Source organism: Odocoileus virginianus, chromosome 11 (genome assembly GCF_023699985.2).
Source record: "Odocoileus virginianus isolate 20LAN1187 ecotype Illinois chromosome 11, Ovbor_1.2, whole genome shotgun sequence".
Lineage (NCBI taxonomy): Eukaryota > Metazoa > Chordata > Mammalia > Artiodactyla > Cervidae > Odocoileus > Odocoileus virginianus.
In genome coordinates, this window is record NC_069684.1 from 19,716,852 (window position 1) to 19,733,766 (window position 16,915).

A 16,915-nucleotide genomic window follows, 5' to 3' on the forward strand; every position below is an offset into this window, starting at 1 on the left:
CAAGATACATATTTTTAAAAACAAAAATAATGTATACAGTATTTAAATGGCCAATTTATAGAAACAGAAATATATAAATGAATTTTTCAATGTTACCTTCATACGAATACCAAAATTTCCTAAAATCTACTTTATATTTTGATATCAGTAAAACATTGCTATTACAAATGTGCAGAATATTTGGTGAGTCAATGGTTTTACAAAACTGAATTACAACTCTAAGCTTATTCATTAATATTTTTCCCTCCCTAATTTACTGATCTTAACTATTTAGAAAAAGTTCATCTGATAGTCAAATCAGAAAGTTTGGACAGCTTTACAAGCATTACTGCATACGTATGGGTGGGACTAAAACAACTTCGATGAGCTGTTAGATATTTTTCCAATACTGAGATTCAACAGTTTCAGAATGGAATCCACAGGGGTTTCACTAGTCCAATGGCTAATTCCAGTGTGTGTGTCTTTAGCTCATTTTTGCAATTAACAACTTTACTACCAATCTTCTAGAACAATTATCTTCTAAAAATATGTTCTGCTTAGAGCAGATCTTCCCTTAACTCATTTGTGAACTAAAAATTTTAGAGGAATCTCTTGGGACTTTTGCTCAACCAGTCAGAACTGAAGATAATTATTATACAACTTTAGTCCATCAACATCAAGTCCAAAGTTTCTGCTCTGCCACATCTCAAAACTTCTGGTGAAAGAAGGTAAGAGAACATCAAACCTCTGCTTTATCTATGGTCATTTTGGAATAGTTTTCAAGTCCCTCTCCACCACCCCTAGAACCAGAAAAATCCACTATAAAATTTCTGGGAGAAATTAGGCATCTAATTGTTTTATCAAATCTTTTTTTTTTCATTTATTTTTATTAGTTGGAGGCTAATTACTTTACAACATTGTAGTGGTTTTTGCCATACATTGACATGAATCAGCCATGGATTTACATGTGTTCCCCATCCTGAACCCCCTGGCCCCACCTCCCTCCCCATCCCATCCATCCCTCTGGGTCATCCCAGCGCACCAGCCCCGAGCATTTGTCTCATGCATCCAACCTGGACTGGCAATCTATTTCACACTTGATGTTTTATCAAATCTTAACTGAATAAAACTTTACTAGGACATTCCATTTATTTGCAGAACTACAGCATTTCACACACACATCCAAAACCCGATTAAAGACAAGTCTCAGAGAATTTTCACAAAAGAGGAATATTATTAACACCAGAATCATGTGAAAGTCAACATACAAACTGGAAAACTGCTGAATGCTAATAGCACCTTGCCCATAGAGTCCACTGTGCCCTCCTTTATAGAGAGGTGACACAGCTCTGCTCTAAAGTTCCTGGAAAGCTTAAGAATAACTTAGGCAACTGAGTTCCTTGAGATCAGGGAGTAAGAAGCAATATTATATGATGGCTAAACATAGGTCCTAAAGGCAGAACTGCTTGGATTTGTGGCCCAAATCTACTATGTGCATGTTTTAGACTTAGATATTCCTAGGGCTAATTTATATATTCCTGCCTCAGTTTTCATAGCTATAAAATGGAGATAACAACAGTACCTAGCTCATGCGGTTACTGTGAAAATCAAATGAGGTAACACAGGTGGTAAAACATTTAGAATAATGCTTGATACTAGTAAGGACTCAGTAGACTTCAACTACCAGATTATTCTTGCTCATCTATATACTTTCTGCATTATCTATCATGTGGTGCCTTGCACAGAGTGAGTAACAAATGTGCTAAAAGAAACACTATCCAAATTTTCCAGCACAAAATTACACTGATCCATGATCTTCATGTACAAACCTAATAGAGCTGTGTCACCTGTTAATGGCAGGTAGTAAAGAGCATGGGCCATAAGAAAAATTAAGAACAGCCATAGTAAAAAAAGGAAAAAAAAAAGGACTCCCCTGGTGGTCCAGTGGTTAGGACTCTATGCTTCCAACGCAGGAGGCTAGGGTTCAGTCCCTGGTTGGGAAATTATGATCCCACATGCTGTGCGGCACAGCCAAAAAAAAGGAATAGCTAACACTAAGAGATTTCAGCCTAACGTGAATCTTGTGAGAGATTAGAGGTAAGTCACATGTATGGTAGGCAAAGTCTGATAGCTAGCTACTTTACAGGTTACTGGGGAATAAGATGTGGTTGCCTTACCTTCAGTAAGATTGAGCTAAAAACTTGGAACTGGTTTATAGAAGGATTACTTATGTTTAGTTATTTTTAATAAACGAAATGAAGCTTATCCTAAAAGTGACTTAGACTCTGTCCTCCACTCAATGGGACATCGTCAATGTCAAGGAAACTTGGCATCTCTAAAATTAAGTAGATATGAACTAATAAACTCATCCTCAGGCTCCAAGCCTGCGTGAGTGTAAAGATCAGATTTTCAGTTTAATGTTCACTTGACTCTATGAGTTAAGGAGTGCTAATTCTTTTGGCATTATATTTGTTAGAACAATCATATAATAAGACTGTAAAAGCTTCTACAACTATGAAAATGTTTCAAATTACCTGTTAATCTGTACTAATGCGATATGATTTTTATATACTTGAATTAATCAATAGTAAGTTAAAGATGATTATAGCCTAACAATTTTTTTAGTCTTTTATTTTAGTGTCTGAGAAAATAAGTAAGAAAAGAATGGTTCTACTTATGATGTCATGACCCCTCCTTAAAGAAGCCACCTAAAAATAAGCTCGGTTTTCAATTTTATCAGTGGGGTCAACAGTTATTACATTGTAATTCTATAGATAATTATAGGAAAGACTGAAAAATGAACTTAAAATTAAAACTAAAGACAGATTTCCAAAATATCAATATAATTCCATAATGCTTTCTTGGAGCTGTAAAAGAAATGGTTATAATGCATATCTAAGAGCAAGTCAATTTAACCTCCCTTGTCCAGGTTTCTTCACTTACATGAATAATAGTATCACTTATAAACTGTTGTAACAAATTAGAAAATTTATATAAAGCATACAATGTTGGGCATATGGGATTAAGTTGCAAATAAATGTTAGTTAAGATTTTTATTATTATCCTCCTGTTAAGGTTTGCTAAAAAATTTACAAAACACACTACTGAAATATCAAGTTGGAAACACTGCTGGCAAAGCTGTTGGAACTAGGGGAATCTGATTCTGTTTATGATTAAAATGCAGATCTATATAACTTCTACACATAATATACATATATTTTAAAGATATAGGCTCTTCAAAAAAAATAATAAACCCAAGAAACTATGAAAATGGGAAAGCAATCAATATAACCCCATCCCCAACCCTTCTACATCACAAGTCATTGAATAGTCTTAAACTTCAGAAAATACACTATGAAAGAAAGTTAGAAGAATTTTAAATATATAAAAAAGAATGAGAGTAAAAAAGGATATAAATGAGGTAATGGAAAATGGGAATGTAATTTTGGCTAAAGAAAAAGCTACGGCTAGCTGCCATTTGGTCAGAGCTCATTTCAGACCTCATTCTTGGGATTCAGAAGAAAATGACTGAACATGCTTTATTGCTGTTTTAGAATTCACTATGTAATCCTAATGAGAAGAATAAGGTAAAGTAATCCATGGTGTGTATTACCTACAAACCAAAGAAAGGAAAATGGAATAAAACTCTTAAAATATTAAAAGCCAATGACATTTTTTGACCATTAGCATTTTTGAGATCAGTGCCAGAGACTTTTATACATTTAACCAAGTAAAATTCTACCAATTCTCACTCATTCCCATAGAGTGGCAGAAAACTTTGGACTCTGTCAAAATATCTTCATAGAAATGTGAATAAAAAGCTACTGTTTTTGAAAATATTTGTACATAGATTAGCAAAAATTTCTAAAACTAATATAAAATTAAAGAACTATATTCTTCTAAGGGATCAAGATAGGTTGAAAACTCCTGAAACATTAAAGAGGACCAGATAAAATCTGAAGGTCCTTCCAAGTTTAGGCATGCTTCAAACATTGCTGTGATGAGGGCACTGCTATCAAGGCCTGGTAATGTTATCTGCCTCTTTCACAGCTTAGGAGATAGGAGAGGTTATTCACAAGGTAATGACAACACAGTCTTTGGTATTAAAGAGATGTTAAGTTCCACAAAGGAAGGGTCAAAGTCCACTTTGATCACTGGTCTACATCTATCACCAAGAACAGTAGTAAGCAAAAGCTGGATGGCCAGCGGATGCACCAAAAGAACACTGGGAGTAGGTAGGGAATTGCAGACAAAAAATGACAGACAAAATTGCTGGAACAATGGGAAGAGCCAGAAAGGGATAATATAATTAATGAAGTTAACCAGTTAAGTATTAAATACTAAGTGCCCACTTTTATTCCAGATGATAAACATAGAGCCCTGGACCAAGGTAAACTAAGGGCTTACACACTGCTGAGGGAGAGAGATTAATGAAAACAAAATAGTGCTTGTCAGAGGATAGGGGATGGAAAGGGTATAATTTATATTCTTTATTACAGATGGATATAAGGAAAGCTTTTCTATTCTCACAGAAAGAGAAGAAAAAAAAAGCCCACCAGGCTCCTCTATCCATGGACTTCTCCAGGCAAGAATACTAGAGCAGGTTGACATTCCCTTCTCCAGGGAATCTTCCCACCCCAGGGACCAAACCCTGGTCTCCTGCACTGCAGGCAGATTCTTTACCATCTTGAGACACCAGAGAAGCCCAACATAAAGAGCGCTTTCCTCTTCTCAAAAAAGGGAAAAACGGGGCCGGCGGCTGTCTTGAAAATCTAACATACAAAATTGCAAATTAAGTTGGGGGTGTAGGAGACAGAGTGAGGCCATCTTACTTCTCTGTAAAATTTTGCTTTTACTTAATAGGAAGCAGTGTACAGAACTGCAACAACTTACTTATTTCCAGAGTTTTAAAAACATATGCTTTCCTTCCCAGAAAACATCCTAAGCTGGTTGAGCTACTGCATCCTCCCAAAATTACATAAATAAAGTAGAAATGAGGCTAGAAAATGCACATGAAAGAATATTATCATGTTTCATACAACAAAATTATTTTTGCACAATGCTCTTTTCCCCTCTCTCCAGCAAAGCAAAACTTCCCATGCCAAATTCTTCAATAAGCCCCTTAAGATTGTTCTCCAATGACAAGAACAAATGAGTGCTGTTAATGATTTTCAGATTTAAAGCAATAATTCTCATATAAAACAATTTTTTCCTTGAGATTTGCCAAACTATTTCTCTCCAGAAAAACTGTATCCTTAGCCTAAGAACTTTTCACTATATTGTCCAGGCTGACTAATTTTTACCTTGAATGCAAACCAACAGAAGAGACAACTTTTCAACAGATGATGAGTTGAAAGCCAAGAAAACATTTTCTACTTTTTATAATTTAATCCACATTGAATTATAAATAAATCTGGCAGTATCAAAGTAAGAGTTTTGTCAGTATATAAGCCTCCATTTTCTGTTTTAAATTTCATAGAGAATGATGGTTGGTTCCGTTCATAATTCATAACACTAAAAACATCGTTAGTTTGGATAATGCCTCTTATGTTAAGAATAGGTGATGAACCTTTACCTTTTCTCTGTATAGTACAGATTCTTTTGGTTGACACATCTGTTCCAAAAGAACCTTCGCAGATGTTAAAGGATAAGGGGTGGTTGTTTAGTCACTGAGTTGTCTGACTCTTTGTGACCCCATGGACTGTAGCCAGCCAGACTCCTCTATCCATGGGATTTCCCAGGCAGGAATACTGGCATACACTGCCATTTCCTTCTCCAAGGGATCTTCCCGACCCAGGGACCCAACCCTGGTCGTCCGCTTGGCAGGCGGCTTCTTTACCATGGAGCCATCTGAATAAAGGATAGCATTACGCAAACTCTGTACCCTTGAGGAGGGACAGTTAACTAGAAGCTCCTAATATGCACAATGAGGATTCTCTCTCAAACGTCTTCAGGACAAGTTATGTCCTATCAAATGTACAGCATCTTGTAAATGTTGTCATTTTTGGCATCTATCTGCACTAGGCCTAGTTTAATACAAGTGAGGAAAAAATTCTGAAGAAAAGTTAAATTTAAAAACCACGATCCTAATTCATTTTCAGTTCAGTTCAATCACTCAGTCATGTCTGACTCTTTGCGACCCGACCCTATGAACTGCAGCACACCAGGCCTCCCTGTCCATCACCAACTCCCAGAGTCCACCTAAGCCCATGTCCATATGAAAAATGTAAATATTAACAGGATATAAACTATTGTAAAATCTTCATTCTTTAACATACTTTAGTATTGAAGATTAGGAATGAGAAAATGAACCAGCTGATTATGATACAAATAAAGCAAGCAGTCAGAAAGTTTTATAAAGCTGAAATGCTTCACATTTTCTTAGGAAAACCATGTTTGTTTTGATAGATGGGATGAATACATTTAATCTCAAAGTATGCTATAAAATGAAACTGTCACTACATTAAAAAGGTGATTTTCATGCTGGAAACGAGCTTAACTGTATCACAAGAACTTGTCTGACAAATATTTCACTGTTTCATTTTCCTGTCCCAAGTCTACCAAATGTTTGTGCCAAATGTTCCACAATCATCTCACAATCTCAGATGCTTCTTCACAGACTGGTATAGGGATGAATAATTATATGGAGAATCCAATGTATAAAATTATGTAATGCTGAGTGTATGTTTCATGTACAGAATACATAATATTCCTGGCAAGAACACACAGAATATTTCTGTACAGAATACAGAATATTCCTGGCAAGAATATACAGAATTACTACACAAAAAAGATCTTCATGACCCAGACAACCATGATGGTGTGATCACTCACCTAGAGCCAGACATTCTGAAATGCAAAGTCAAGTAGGCCTTAGGAAGGATCAGTATGAACAAAGCTAGTGGAGGTGATGGAATTCCAGTTGAGCTATTTCAAATCCTAAAAGATGATGTTGTGAAAGTGCTGCACTCAACATGCCAGCAAATTTGGAAAACTCAGCAGTGGCCACGGGACTGGAAAAAGTCAGTTTTCATTCCAATCCCAAAGAAAGGCAACGCCAAAGAATGTTCAAACTACCACACAATTGCACTCATCTCATACACTAGCAAAGTAATGCTCAAAATTCTCCAAGCCAGGCTTCAGTAGTCTGTGAACTGTGAACTTCCAGATGTTCAAGCTGGTTTTAGAAAAGGCAGAGGAACCAGAGATCAAATTGCCAACATCCGTTGGATCATCAAAAAAAGCAAGAGAGTTCCAGAAAAACATCTACTTCTCTTTTATTGATTACACCAAAGCCTTTGACTGTGTGGATCACAACAAACTGTGGGAAATTCTTCAAGAGACGGGAATACCAGACCACCTGACCTGCCTCCCGAGAAATCTGTATGCAGGTCAAGAAGCAACAGTTAGAACTGGACATGGAACAACGGACTGGTTCCAAATCAGGAAAGGAGTATGTCAAGGCTGTATATTGTCACCCTGCTTATTTAACTTATATGCAGAGTATATCATGAGAAACGTGGGACTGGATGAAGCACAAGCTGGAATCAAGATTGCCGGGAGAAACATCAATAACCTCAGACATGCAGATGACACCACCCTTATGGCAGAAAGAAAAGAAGAACTTAAGAGCCTCTTGATGAAACTGAAAGAGGAAAGTGAAAAAGTTGGTTTAAAACTCAACATTCAGAAAACTCAGAAAAGATTCGAAAAATTCAGAAAAGATCATGGCATCTGGTCCCGTCACTTCGTGACAAATAGATGGGGAGACAATGGAAACAGTGACAGGCTTTATTTTTTGGGGGCTCCAAAATCACTACAGATGGGGATTGCAGCCATGAAATTAAAAGACGCTTGCTCCTTAGAAGAAAAGCTATGACCAACCTAAACAGCATATTAAAAAGCAGAGACATTGCTTTGCTGACGAAGGTCCATCTAGTCAAAGCTATGGTTTTTCCAGGAGTCATGTATGGATGTGAGAGTTGGACTATAAAGAAAGCTGAGCACCGAAGAACAACGCACAGGAGTATTCTGCCTTGAACATAGGACGTACAACATTTCCTATTCCCACTGGAATTTGAGAATGTCCCACAATGATATGATGAGTTAAGATCTCTGACAAACTAAGGTGATGCTCTAGATCAGCTGAATGACAGTGTATCAGCTGTCTTTGCCCCTACTTTGTGTTCTGGTCACTGGTACTATAAAGACTTCAAAGATGACACTGTAGAGTCTCCTAAACAAGTAACAGGTTTCTCCATTATTTTCAGAAATAGTTATGGTGAAATCCAGTATGAGTAGTTACATAAAAGAAAGTGGAAATAGGGGGTAAAAGGGGATACTGGGAAAAAGCAAATGTTATCTTTTGATTACTTTCTACATAGGATCAGGTCAATTTATTTTAATGCACATACTAGGTATACATAATATAATGCATATACTAGGTATACATAATATATTTTCTGTATTTAAATTCACATACACATTAAAAAGGTATAGTTTCAGTCATTTTTTATTCAAACACCTAATAAAAATCACTATTCATATTTTGGTGATTATCTTATGTTATTGGTTCAATACTTCTTGGAATTCATCAACACTGTAAAATATACAATAAACAGATACACACTACATGTAATAATATGTAAAATACAGATTTGTCTCAGCACTGAGCTAAATTTCCACAGCTAAACAGCTAATTTCTTCCAGAAAAACAATAACACCTTCATTGAGACTGTTTTTCATAATTCACTGTTAAAATACCTGCCAACAATATAAACCAAGAACTCATGATGCTGACAATAAATTCATTATATCTTCTGATCAATTTCTTAAGTTGATGTTAAATATTTTCACAGCATTAAACTTCACTGCAAACTACTAGTTCATTCTTTTAAAGCATTACTAAAATAGCAAAAATGTATGGCTTTACCATATGGTTCATGTCTAAGAAAAAATGAAAATACATTCCAGGTAGTAAGGTAACACATTCCTCTAGACAATTTTTTCAACTTAAGAATCCTTTAATTTCTTTAAAGGACACACAAACTTTTAAAATATATTGAATTTTATATAAACTATTGATTAAAGCAGAGCAACAACTAGGCATAATGAATATACAGTGACATAACTCACCTAAATAGGGAATGCAGGGTGTCATCTTTAAGCTACTTATATAGTCTCTGAGTCTTTTGTAATTATCTTCTTTACTCATTACATATTCTAGTTTTTCAAAGGTGGTTTTGTCTTTTCGACTTAATAACTAAAAGACAAATAGAAAAGCCCAAGTTATTTCTATATCTAATTTTATTATAGTAAAGACTTAAGAGTTACAATTACTATAAATCTGAATTTTAATTTCAAAGTTTTATTCTTTAATTATATTTTGGTAGTATATAAATAAAACCAGACATGTTTATTAATATAATAAACCCAAATTCATTATTCATAAAATACAATATACTTTGTATGTACCTAAAATAATTAACTTACTAAGTAGTAAATTATAATACATTATTTATCATCTTTACTATTTTAAATGGTTAAACAATTTTTATTAGTCATTTTCCTAATTTAAAATAATTATATATTCATATTCACCTCAAAGGCCCAAATATTTTCATGACTTGTCCCCTGTCCCCTCAAAGATAGATAATTCTTACATAAGCATTAAGAAATAAATACTGAATTTCATAATTTAAGTAATAATTTTTCTTGATGACTCTAACCATAACTACCAGCACTATAAAACTACAATTTACATGTTTGGATTTCTGACATTTTTTCCTTGATCCCTTTGATCAGTGCTGTATTACAACAGTTGAACAATCAACTGCAGCTGTTTTAGGAGGCTTGAGAAGTAGATTTATAGTGTGTGCCCTTTGAGAAAAATGGAGATATCAAGGGGAATAAAAGAAAAGCAAGGGCAGTCATCTGAAATAATGTTAACTAAAAGACTCAGAAAATACATGTTTTTAAGTATTTCAAAGACTCTGGGGAAAAAAAAATCTCTTCTTTAAATATGTGAAGTTATTATTTCATTATTGTAAATCAGATTTCACTTTATGTCATAAAATATTTGTTATTTTATAGCAGGCAAAACACTTCCACCTATAAAATTCTCATCTGATTCTCCTACGAGGTTAAGAGAAAAGTCAAGAGGACTAATTTAAAGACGAGGCGACTGAGACCCCAAGGGGAAGTAGAACACACCAACACTCGTCAGTCATTCACTCACAAAGACTGGGTCCTGCTTTTCAGGGTCTCAGTCTGGTCCTGGAGACAGAGTATTCTAACATCTAATCCACTACTCTTCCTAATATTACAAGTAATATAGTTGGGATTGATGCTGTAATCTATTTTTCACAGGCTCCAAAATAACAGATTATCTTCAGATAATCTCTAAAAACAAAAACAAAAAAACTGTCTGACCAGTATCCCTCCCTTTTTAAAACTTCAGAGAGTTCAAAGAGTCCTCTGCTTGAATGTTTTAGATAGGTTTTCCTGCAAACACTGGTTTCAGGACTTTCTGTGGCCCAGTTTCAACACATTTGATTAGCACTTTCAAGATTAGGTGCAACTCTCCACTTCAATCTATAAATCCAAACATTCTTTTCTCTCCCACATAACAAAGTATTTGAATATGCAAATTATACTGCATGACACAGCAAGGATAACAAGAAATCTTTTTTTTTCCCCCAAAGTCAATCATTCCAGAACTCTGGTACAGTATCAGGAGAAACAAATTACTTGGAACTCATAGCTGATTTTGACATATCTGAAACACAAAACTAAAGAAGTATGGAGTCTGATATGTATAAAAATAACACATTTTGCAATTTTCATAACAAATCAATAATCAGAATGAAAGGATTCAACTTGGGGTGGGATAGCAGAGACTTGTTTTCAGAGGACTATTTTTAAAAGCTGTGGTAAAGTATACATAATATTTACCATTTTAACCAGTGTTAAGTGTATAATTTAGTGGCATTAAGTACATTCACATTATCCGTCAATCACTGCAATCGTCCACGGCTAGAACTCTTTCCATCTTCCCTAACTGAAATTCTGTAACCATTAAGCAGGAACTCCTCATTTCTTGCTCCTCTCAGCCCTGGGAACCACCTTCTACTCTGTCTCAATGAATTTGACTACTCTTGGCACCTCATATAAATGGAATCATTCACTATTTGTCCTACTGTGTCTAGCTTATTTCATTGAGCATAACATCACCAAGGTTTATCTAAGGTGCAGCATGTGTCAGAATTACAGACCTTTTTAAGGATGTATAATATTTCATTGTACGTTTACACCACATTTTGTATGTTCATCCATCTGTTTGTGGACATTTGGATTGTTCATACCTATTGGTTATTGTTAATCATGATGATTTTTATACACTGGTATAAAAATGCCTGTTTGAGTCCCAATCTTTGATTCTTTTGGGTATATAGCCAGAAGCAGAGTTGATGGATAAATGGTAACTCAATGTAATTCTAATTTTTTGAGGGTATATCCTATTATTTCTCATCTTTTTTGACTATGATAAAATTTCTATGTTGCGTAGAAACAGGAAAATGGACATACTTTTCCTTGATGTTAAAGGGAATGTTTCTAATATTCCCCCCATTTGTGATGCTATTTTTTGGTGCATTCCCTGCATTTGAGGGCACCAGGATTTTCCACCATACTACCCTTTCACTGTTCAATATTTCTTTCCTTTTACTTGGGTTAGATTCCTCATCTATCACAACTTTTATATTTACCTACTTTATCTCTTGTACTATCCTTGACCTCTCTGTGGTACAAACAAGCCTAAAAAAAAAATCCAACTGGTTAAATACAATTAGTTCTCAGCACTTCTGGTAATGCTGAACACTAAGTTTCATTTTAAGTTCATGACCAAAAATCTCAAGTGGACCTTCCTAAGACCTACATGCTTCCCTAATTAATTCACTCTAACAGTCCTCTTGATGACTTTCACCCTTTCCTCTTTCTTCAAACCTCCAATACCTCTCCCACTGTCAATTAATGACCTTGCTTCTTATGTCTTATGAAAGAGAATTCCGCAGAAGAATTCTACAGAATCCCACCACCAAACCTACCAACATACCTGTGTCTGTAACCAATCGCATCCCCTCTCTCTTGTTAAAATGGAGAAACTGTTCCTGCCCCACTGGAGTACTGGACCTTATCTCCTCTGGGCTAATCTAGGGTATCACAGGCTTGACTTCTTATTCTCTTAGCATTTCCTCATTTTATTAGATCACTGTACTACCACTCAAGCATACTGTCATGGATCTCATCTTTAAAATCAAAGCAAAACACCACAAATCTTTAATCTCATTTTTCTTCTAGTTATTGCTGGCCCTCACCACAGTACTTCACAACAAAATTTCTCAAAGGCATTCTCTATTCTTATTGTCCCATTTTTTCCTCCACTCTTCTCTCAAATCCAATCATTCCAACATCTTTGACAAGGTCATCAATCTTTTTCAATAGCCAAGTCCAACTGCAATTAGGTCCAATCACTTATCAGAAATTCTTACCACATATCACAGAAAAGCATGAGGGAAGTATTTTACATCTCATTTACTCTGTTTTATTTTTCTACAGGGCATTCATCATTATTTATGATATATCATTTATATATTTACAGCTTATCTTTTCCCAGTAGAATGTTAGCTCTATAAGAACAGGACTTTGTCTATATCATCCACATGCACGTCAAACAATTAGTACCTGGCAAAAGTGTGGAATATTTTCAAGTTTAATATGAACACCAAAAATTTTATTCAGATTAATAATGGAGCTATTACTAAATTTAAACAAAACTGTTTTTGATGCAAGACATGAGAGAGAGACAATGAAAATTAACTTCAAGGAAACAAAAATGAACTTGAGGGAAATGTATCTCATTTCTAAACCACAATATTAACCAGAGTACAATTTCTTTTCCTTAAAACTTCAAAGACGGAATTCATGATTGTATATTTATAATCACTTCCATTCCCTCATTAAATGAAAATTTTAATAAAACAGAATTAGGTCATTGTTATTAAAAATAATTTTTAGAGTAGGGAAACTGTTCACTCAGGTGTTTCTAAAATACAAATGAAATATAAAGAAGATCATAAGCTCTTCCATACTAATGTTTTTCTAGTATGAGAAACATCTGTCTCTTCAGATACTATGAAAAGTGAGACCACCAGGCCAATTAAAAACAAAGTTAAATTTTAGTAAGTAAAAAAGTGTTTTAAAGTTAGTCAAGTCTTTATTCCAGGACAGTAAGAACACACTAACCCTCTGCACAAAATGTAGTAAACAAAATCACTCCTCTTTAACATTAAAGAATAGTATTAATATGAACAGATTAAACTGAATCTAAAGTTTCAGTTCTATAAAATCTAAATGAAAAATATCCAGCAAGCTTGAGGCCAGCATCACATTGATCAACTATAAAAATACACAAATTTGCAAAAGTAAAAACTCACACTCTGACCCTGTTAAACAGAACCAAGTATGACTAGCATAATATCACAACGTGCACAGAAACATTGCCTACTTCCATGTTAGCTGTCAGATTTTCCTTTATTCCTAAGGAAAAAACCCAAGAGTTTATTGAGTAAAAGATATTGAAATGGAAATCTCAATTACTAAATTTTGGGGGCAACTTACAACTTATATCTTCCTCAAATTTTCCAAAAGCATAATTTTTACATGATTAATGCACTTTATTTTCACATTTACAGTTTCCCATCAGTAAACTTGAAATGCTATGTTGTCAAAGATGTTTAAAGAAGTTCTACAAAAATGATTTCCTAAAGAGCAGAAACAAAGCACCAAGTTGGTTTTTAGCTCAAAATACCTAACAAGCCTCATGAAATACTTATTTAAGGGGAGAGAAAAAAATGTAGGTTTCAAAGAACAGAGTACAAAGTAACTAAAAAATCCTTATCTATTATCATAATATTAACCTTATTAAGGACTACAAAAGGAACTAAACATCTTCACTTCCAACAGGGAGTCTAACCTATCATTAACTAAAGAAAATTACTCACCGCCCATGTTTTAGTCAATCTGAAAATTGGGGCACTCTGTAAGCCAGAAACCACTGCCATAAGTGCATGAAGATTATTCAGCTCATACAACTTCTGGAAGATTTAAGAAAAAGGGGGAGGAGAGAAAGAAAAATAAATAGCATAAATACAAGACAACTTGAACACAAATACAGTTTAAGCAACTGGTGGTTCTTATAGCATACTTATTACCTTCATTGTTGAGATTTGTTTTGGGGGTATCCACTGTGTTTACAGTAAGTTGATTTTTGGCCCACAAAGAACTCCCTCCTAGCTCTGGGAACACATCTACCTCCAGTTGCCTTATACATTAAGAAAACCAAAGTTATGGCTCAGCATCAAAGCTTTCTGGTATGCATCCTTGTTTCTAGTAGGCAATTTCCTTTCTTATATTGAACTCTTACTAGTTCTGCCTTATAATCCAAGTTCAAAGAAAAGGTCCATGCCCAGGATCCTGATTTGTGTCCTACTCAGGACCCTTAATGGGAGAAGGAAATGGCAACCCACTCCAGTATTCTTGCCTGGAGAATCCTGTGGGCAGAGAAGCCTGAAGGGCTGCTGTCCACAGGGTCACACAGAGTCTGACATGACTGAAGTGACTTAGCAGCAGCAGCAGGACCCCTAACACTCCAGGGCTAGGTTCAAGCTTGCTTTTCACAGCCCTCCTCAATTTCTGGCTTCCTCCCACCTGAATCCACATTCCTTTGTTCCTTGTTCATGCTGGAACATCTACCTGCTTCCCAATACTAGACATTGCTTTTTATAGCCTCCAAGCAGAAGAACCCCATATGATGCTGTGCGTACATGCTAATGATTGATAGATTCTGTCAGTTTACCAACAGGTCATCTACTTTTGTCAAATTATTGCTAATTGCCCAGATTTCTTCAAACTATCAGATGTTTATACCTCAACGGTCTTATCATGTAAAACTGTCCTTAATCATCAAGAAACTCCAAGACAAAAATTGCCTGTTATGAATATGAGAACCAAGGAAAGGCAAGGGGTTCTATTCCTTTGACGAACCCTAACTAATACCACCTTAACTCAGGTCTGAAAGAACTCCCATAATATTTCAAGAAATATGAACTCAAGTTTAAAAAAATAAAAAAGGGAAAGGGAAAAACACAAGGACTCTTTCTGCCATCTTTCCATGCCACCATAACGGGGCGTGTGAATGTCTTGGCTGATGCTCTCAAGAGTATCAATAATGCTGAAAAGAGAGGCAAAAGCCAGGCGCTTATTAGGCAGTGCTCCAAAGTCATCATCAGGTTTCTAACTGTGATGATGAAGCATGGTTACATTAGTGCATTTGAAATCACTGATGATCACAGGGCTGGGAAAATTGTTGTGAAACTCACAGGCAGGCTCAGTAAGTGTGGAGGGATCAGCCCCAGATCTGATGTGTGACTCAAGATCTATTACTAGAAAAATGGCAGAACAACCTGCTCCCATCCCATCAGTTTGGTTTTATTGTACTGACAACCTCAGCTGTCATCATGGAGTAGGAAGAAGCAAGACAAAAACACACAGGAGAGAAAATCCTTGGATTCTTTTTCTAGGGATGTAGATTCATAAAAACTAGGGATGCAAATTCATACAAAGGAAATGCCTCAGAGGGAAAATAAGAAAAAGAAAAGGAAACAAGAATTCACAAATGGAGAACAACATCAGATACTGGCTTCCAATGAAATGAAAAGGAAGGCGTTACCCAAAAAGCAACACAAAAGCTAAGGAATCTTTTCAAAAATGTGAAATAAAGGTTAAAAAGACATGAAAGGTAGAGGGGAAAAGGCTAATATTTATCTAAATGGAGCTACAGAAGGACATGATAAAAAAATAATGGGGTAGAAACAATATGAGGTGAAAGTGAAGTTGGTCAGTCGTGTCCAACTCTTTGCGACTCCATGGATTATACAGTTCATGGAATTCTCCAGGCCAGAATACTGGAGTGGGTAGCCTTTCCCTTCTCCATGGGATTTTCCCAACCTAGGGTTCAAACCCAGGTCCCCCACATTGCAGGCAGATTCTTTACCAGCAGGGCCACAAGGGAAGCCCAAGAATGCTGGAGTGGGTAGACTACGAGAGGTAATGGTGGATTATTTTCCCAAATTACTGAAAGACACTAATTCCCAGGGTGAGGAAGCTCAAGAAATCCCAAGCAGTGTAAATAAAAAAAATGAACCATGAATTTGGAATCACATTTTTCAAGAAAAAGGGTGACAGAAAGATGCTTCCAGACAAAATAAAGAGAGCTTTAAAAAAGATTTAAAAATGGTGCCAAAATGATTATTCATATTGAAAAATATGAACTGGAATCCATAATTGCATGTATTATATCTAAAATTTAAGAATTGACTACCAAAATCAAAGCTATAGAAGTTTTAAAGAGTAATGTGTGAGAAAATCTTTGACATTTTCAGAGTTTAGAAGATTTAAATGAGATATTCTTTTAAGCACAAGACAATAAAAGTTAAAAATTAATATATTTGACTATTAAAATTAAGAGCATCTGTATCAAAAGACAATAGGAAAAGAGTTGTAAGACAGGTCACAAATAGGAAGATGTATGCAAAGAATATAGCAAAAAACTTTAGCATCTGGGATTATATTTTTTAAACTATAAAAATCGAAGACCAACACTATATGAGAATACTGTTCAAAGAAAGATCTTGAGTAGACATTTCAGGAGAGAAAAACGTAAATAGCCAAAACACAAACAATGTTCATTCTCATCAGATTCAATGAAAGCTATTGGTCTCATTGTCATTTCTTTGAAGCTAATTTGTCCTTTCTCTCTATAGTTCCAGTGTTTTAACCTGCAGTTGAGCACCAAGAGATTCACACAAGAATGCTGTAT

At 35.3% G+C, this 16,915-nt stretch overlaps 1 protein-coding gene and 1 pseudogene across 2 annotated transcripts in view; one reads left to right on the forward strand and one right to left on the reverse strand.

Moving 5' to 3' along the window:
• The window catches only part of RALGPS2 (Ral GEF with PH domain and SH3 binding motif 2), a 155,477-nt gene that overhangs the window by 63,279 nt on the left and 75,283 nt on the right, over positions 1-16,915 (reverse strand). For both annotated transcript variants that reach the window (XM_070474019.1, XM_070474020.1), the window contains exons 7-8: positions 14,040-14,132; positions 9,115-9,241 (exon numbers count right to left, since the gene is read on the reverse strand). In XM_070474019.1, the coding sequence (XP_070330120.1) occupies positions 9,115-9,241; positions 14,040-14,132 (220 nt within the window). The remainder of the gene's footprint in view (positions 1-9,114; positions 9,242-14,039; positions 14,133-16,915) is intronic.
• Positions 14,862-15,617, forward strand: LOC110121616 (small ribosomal subunit protein uS8-like; annotated as a pseudogene).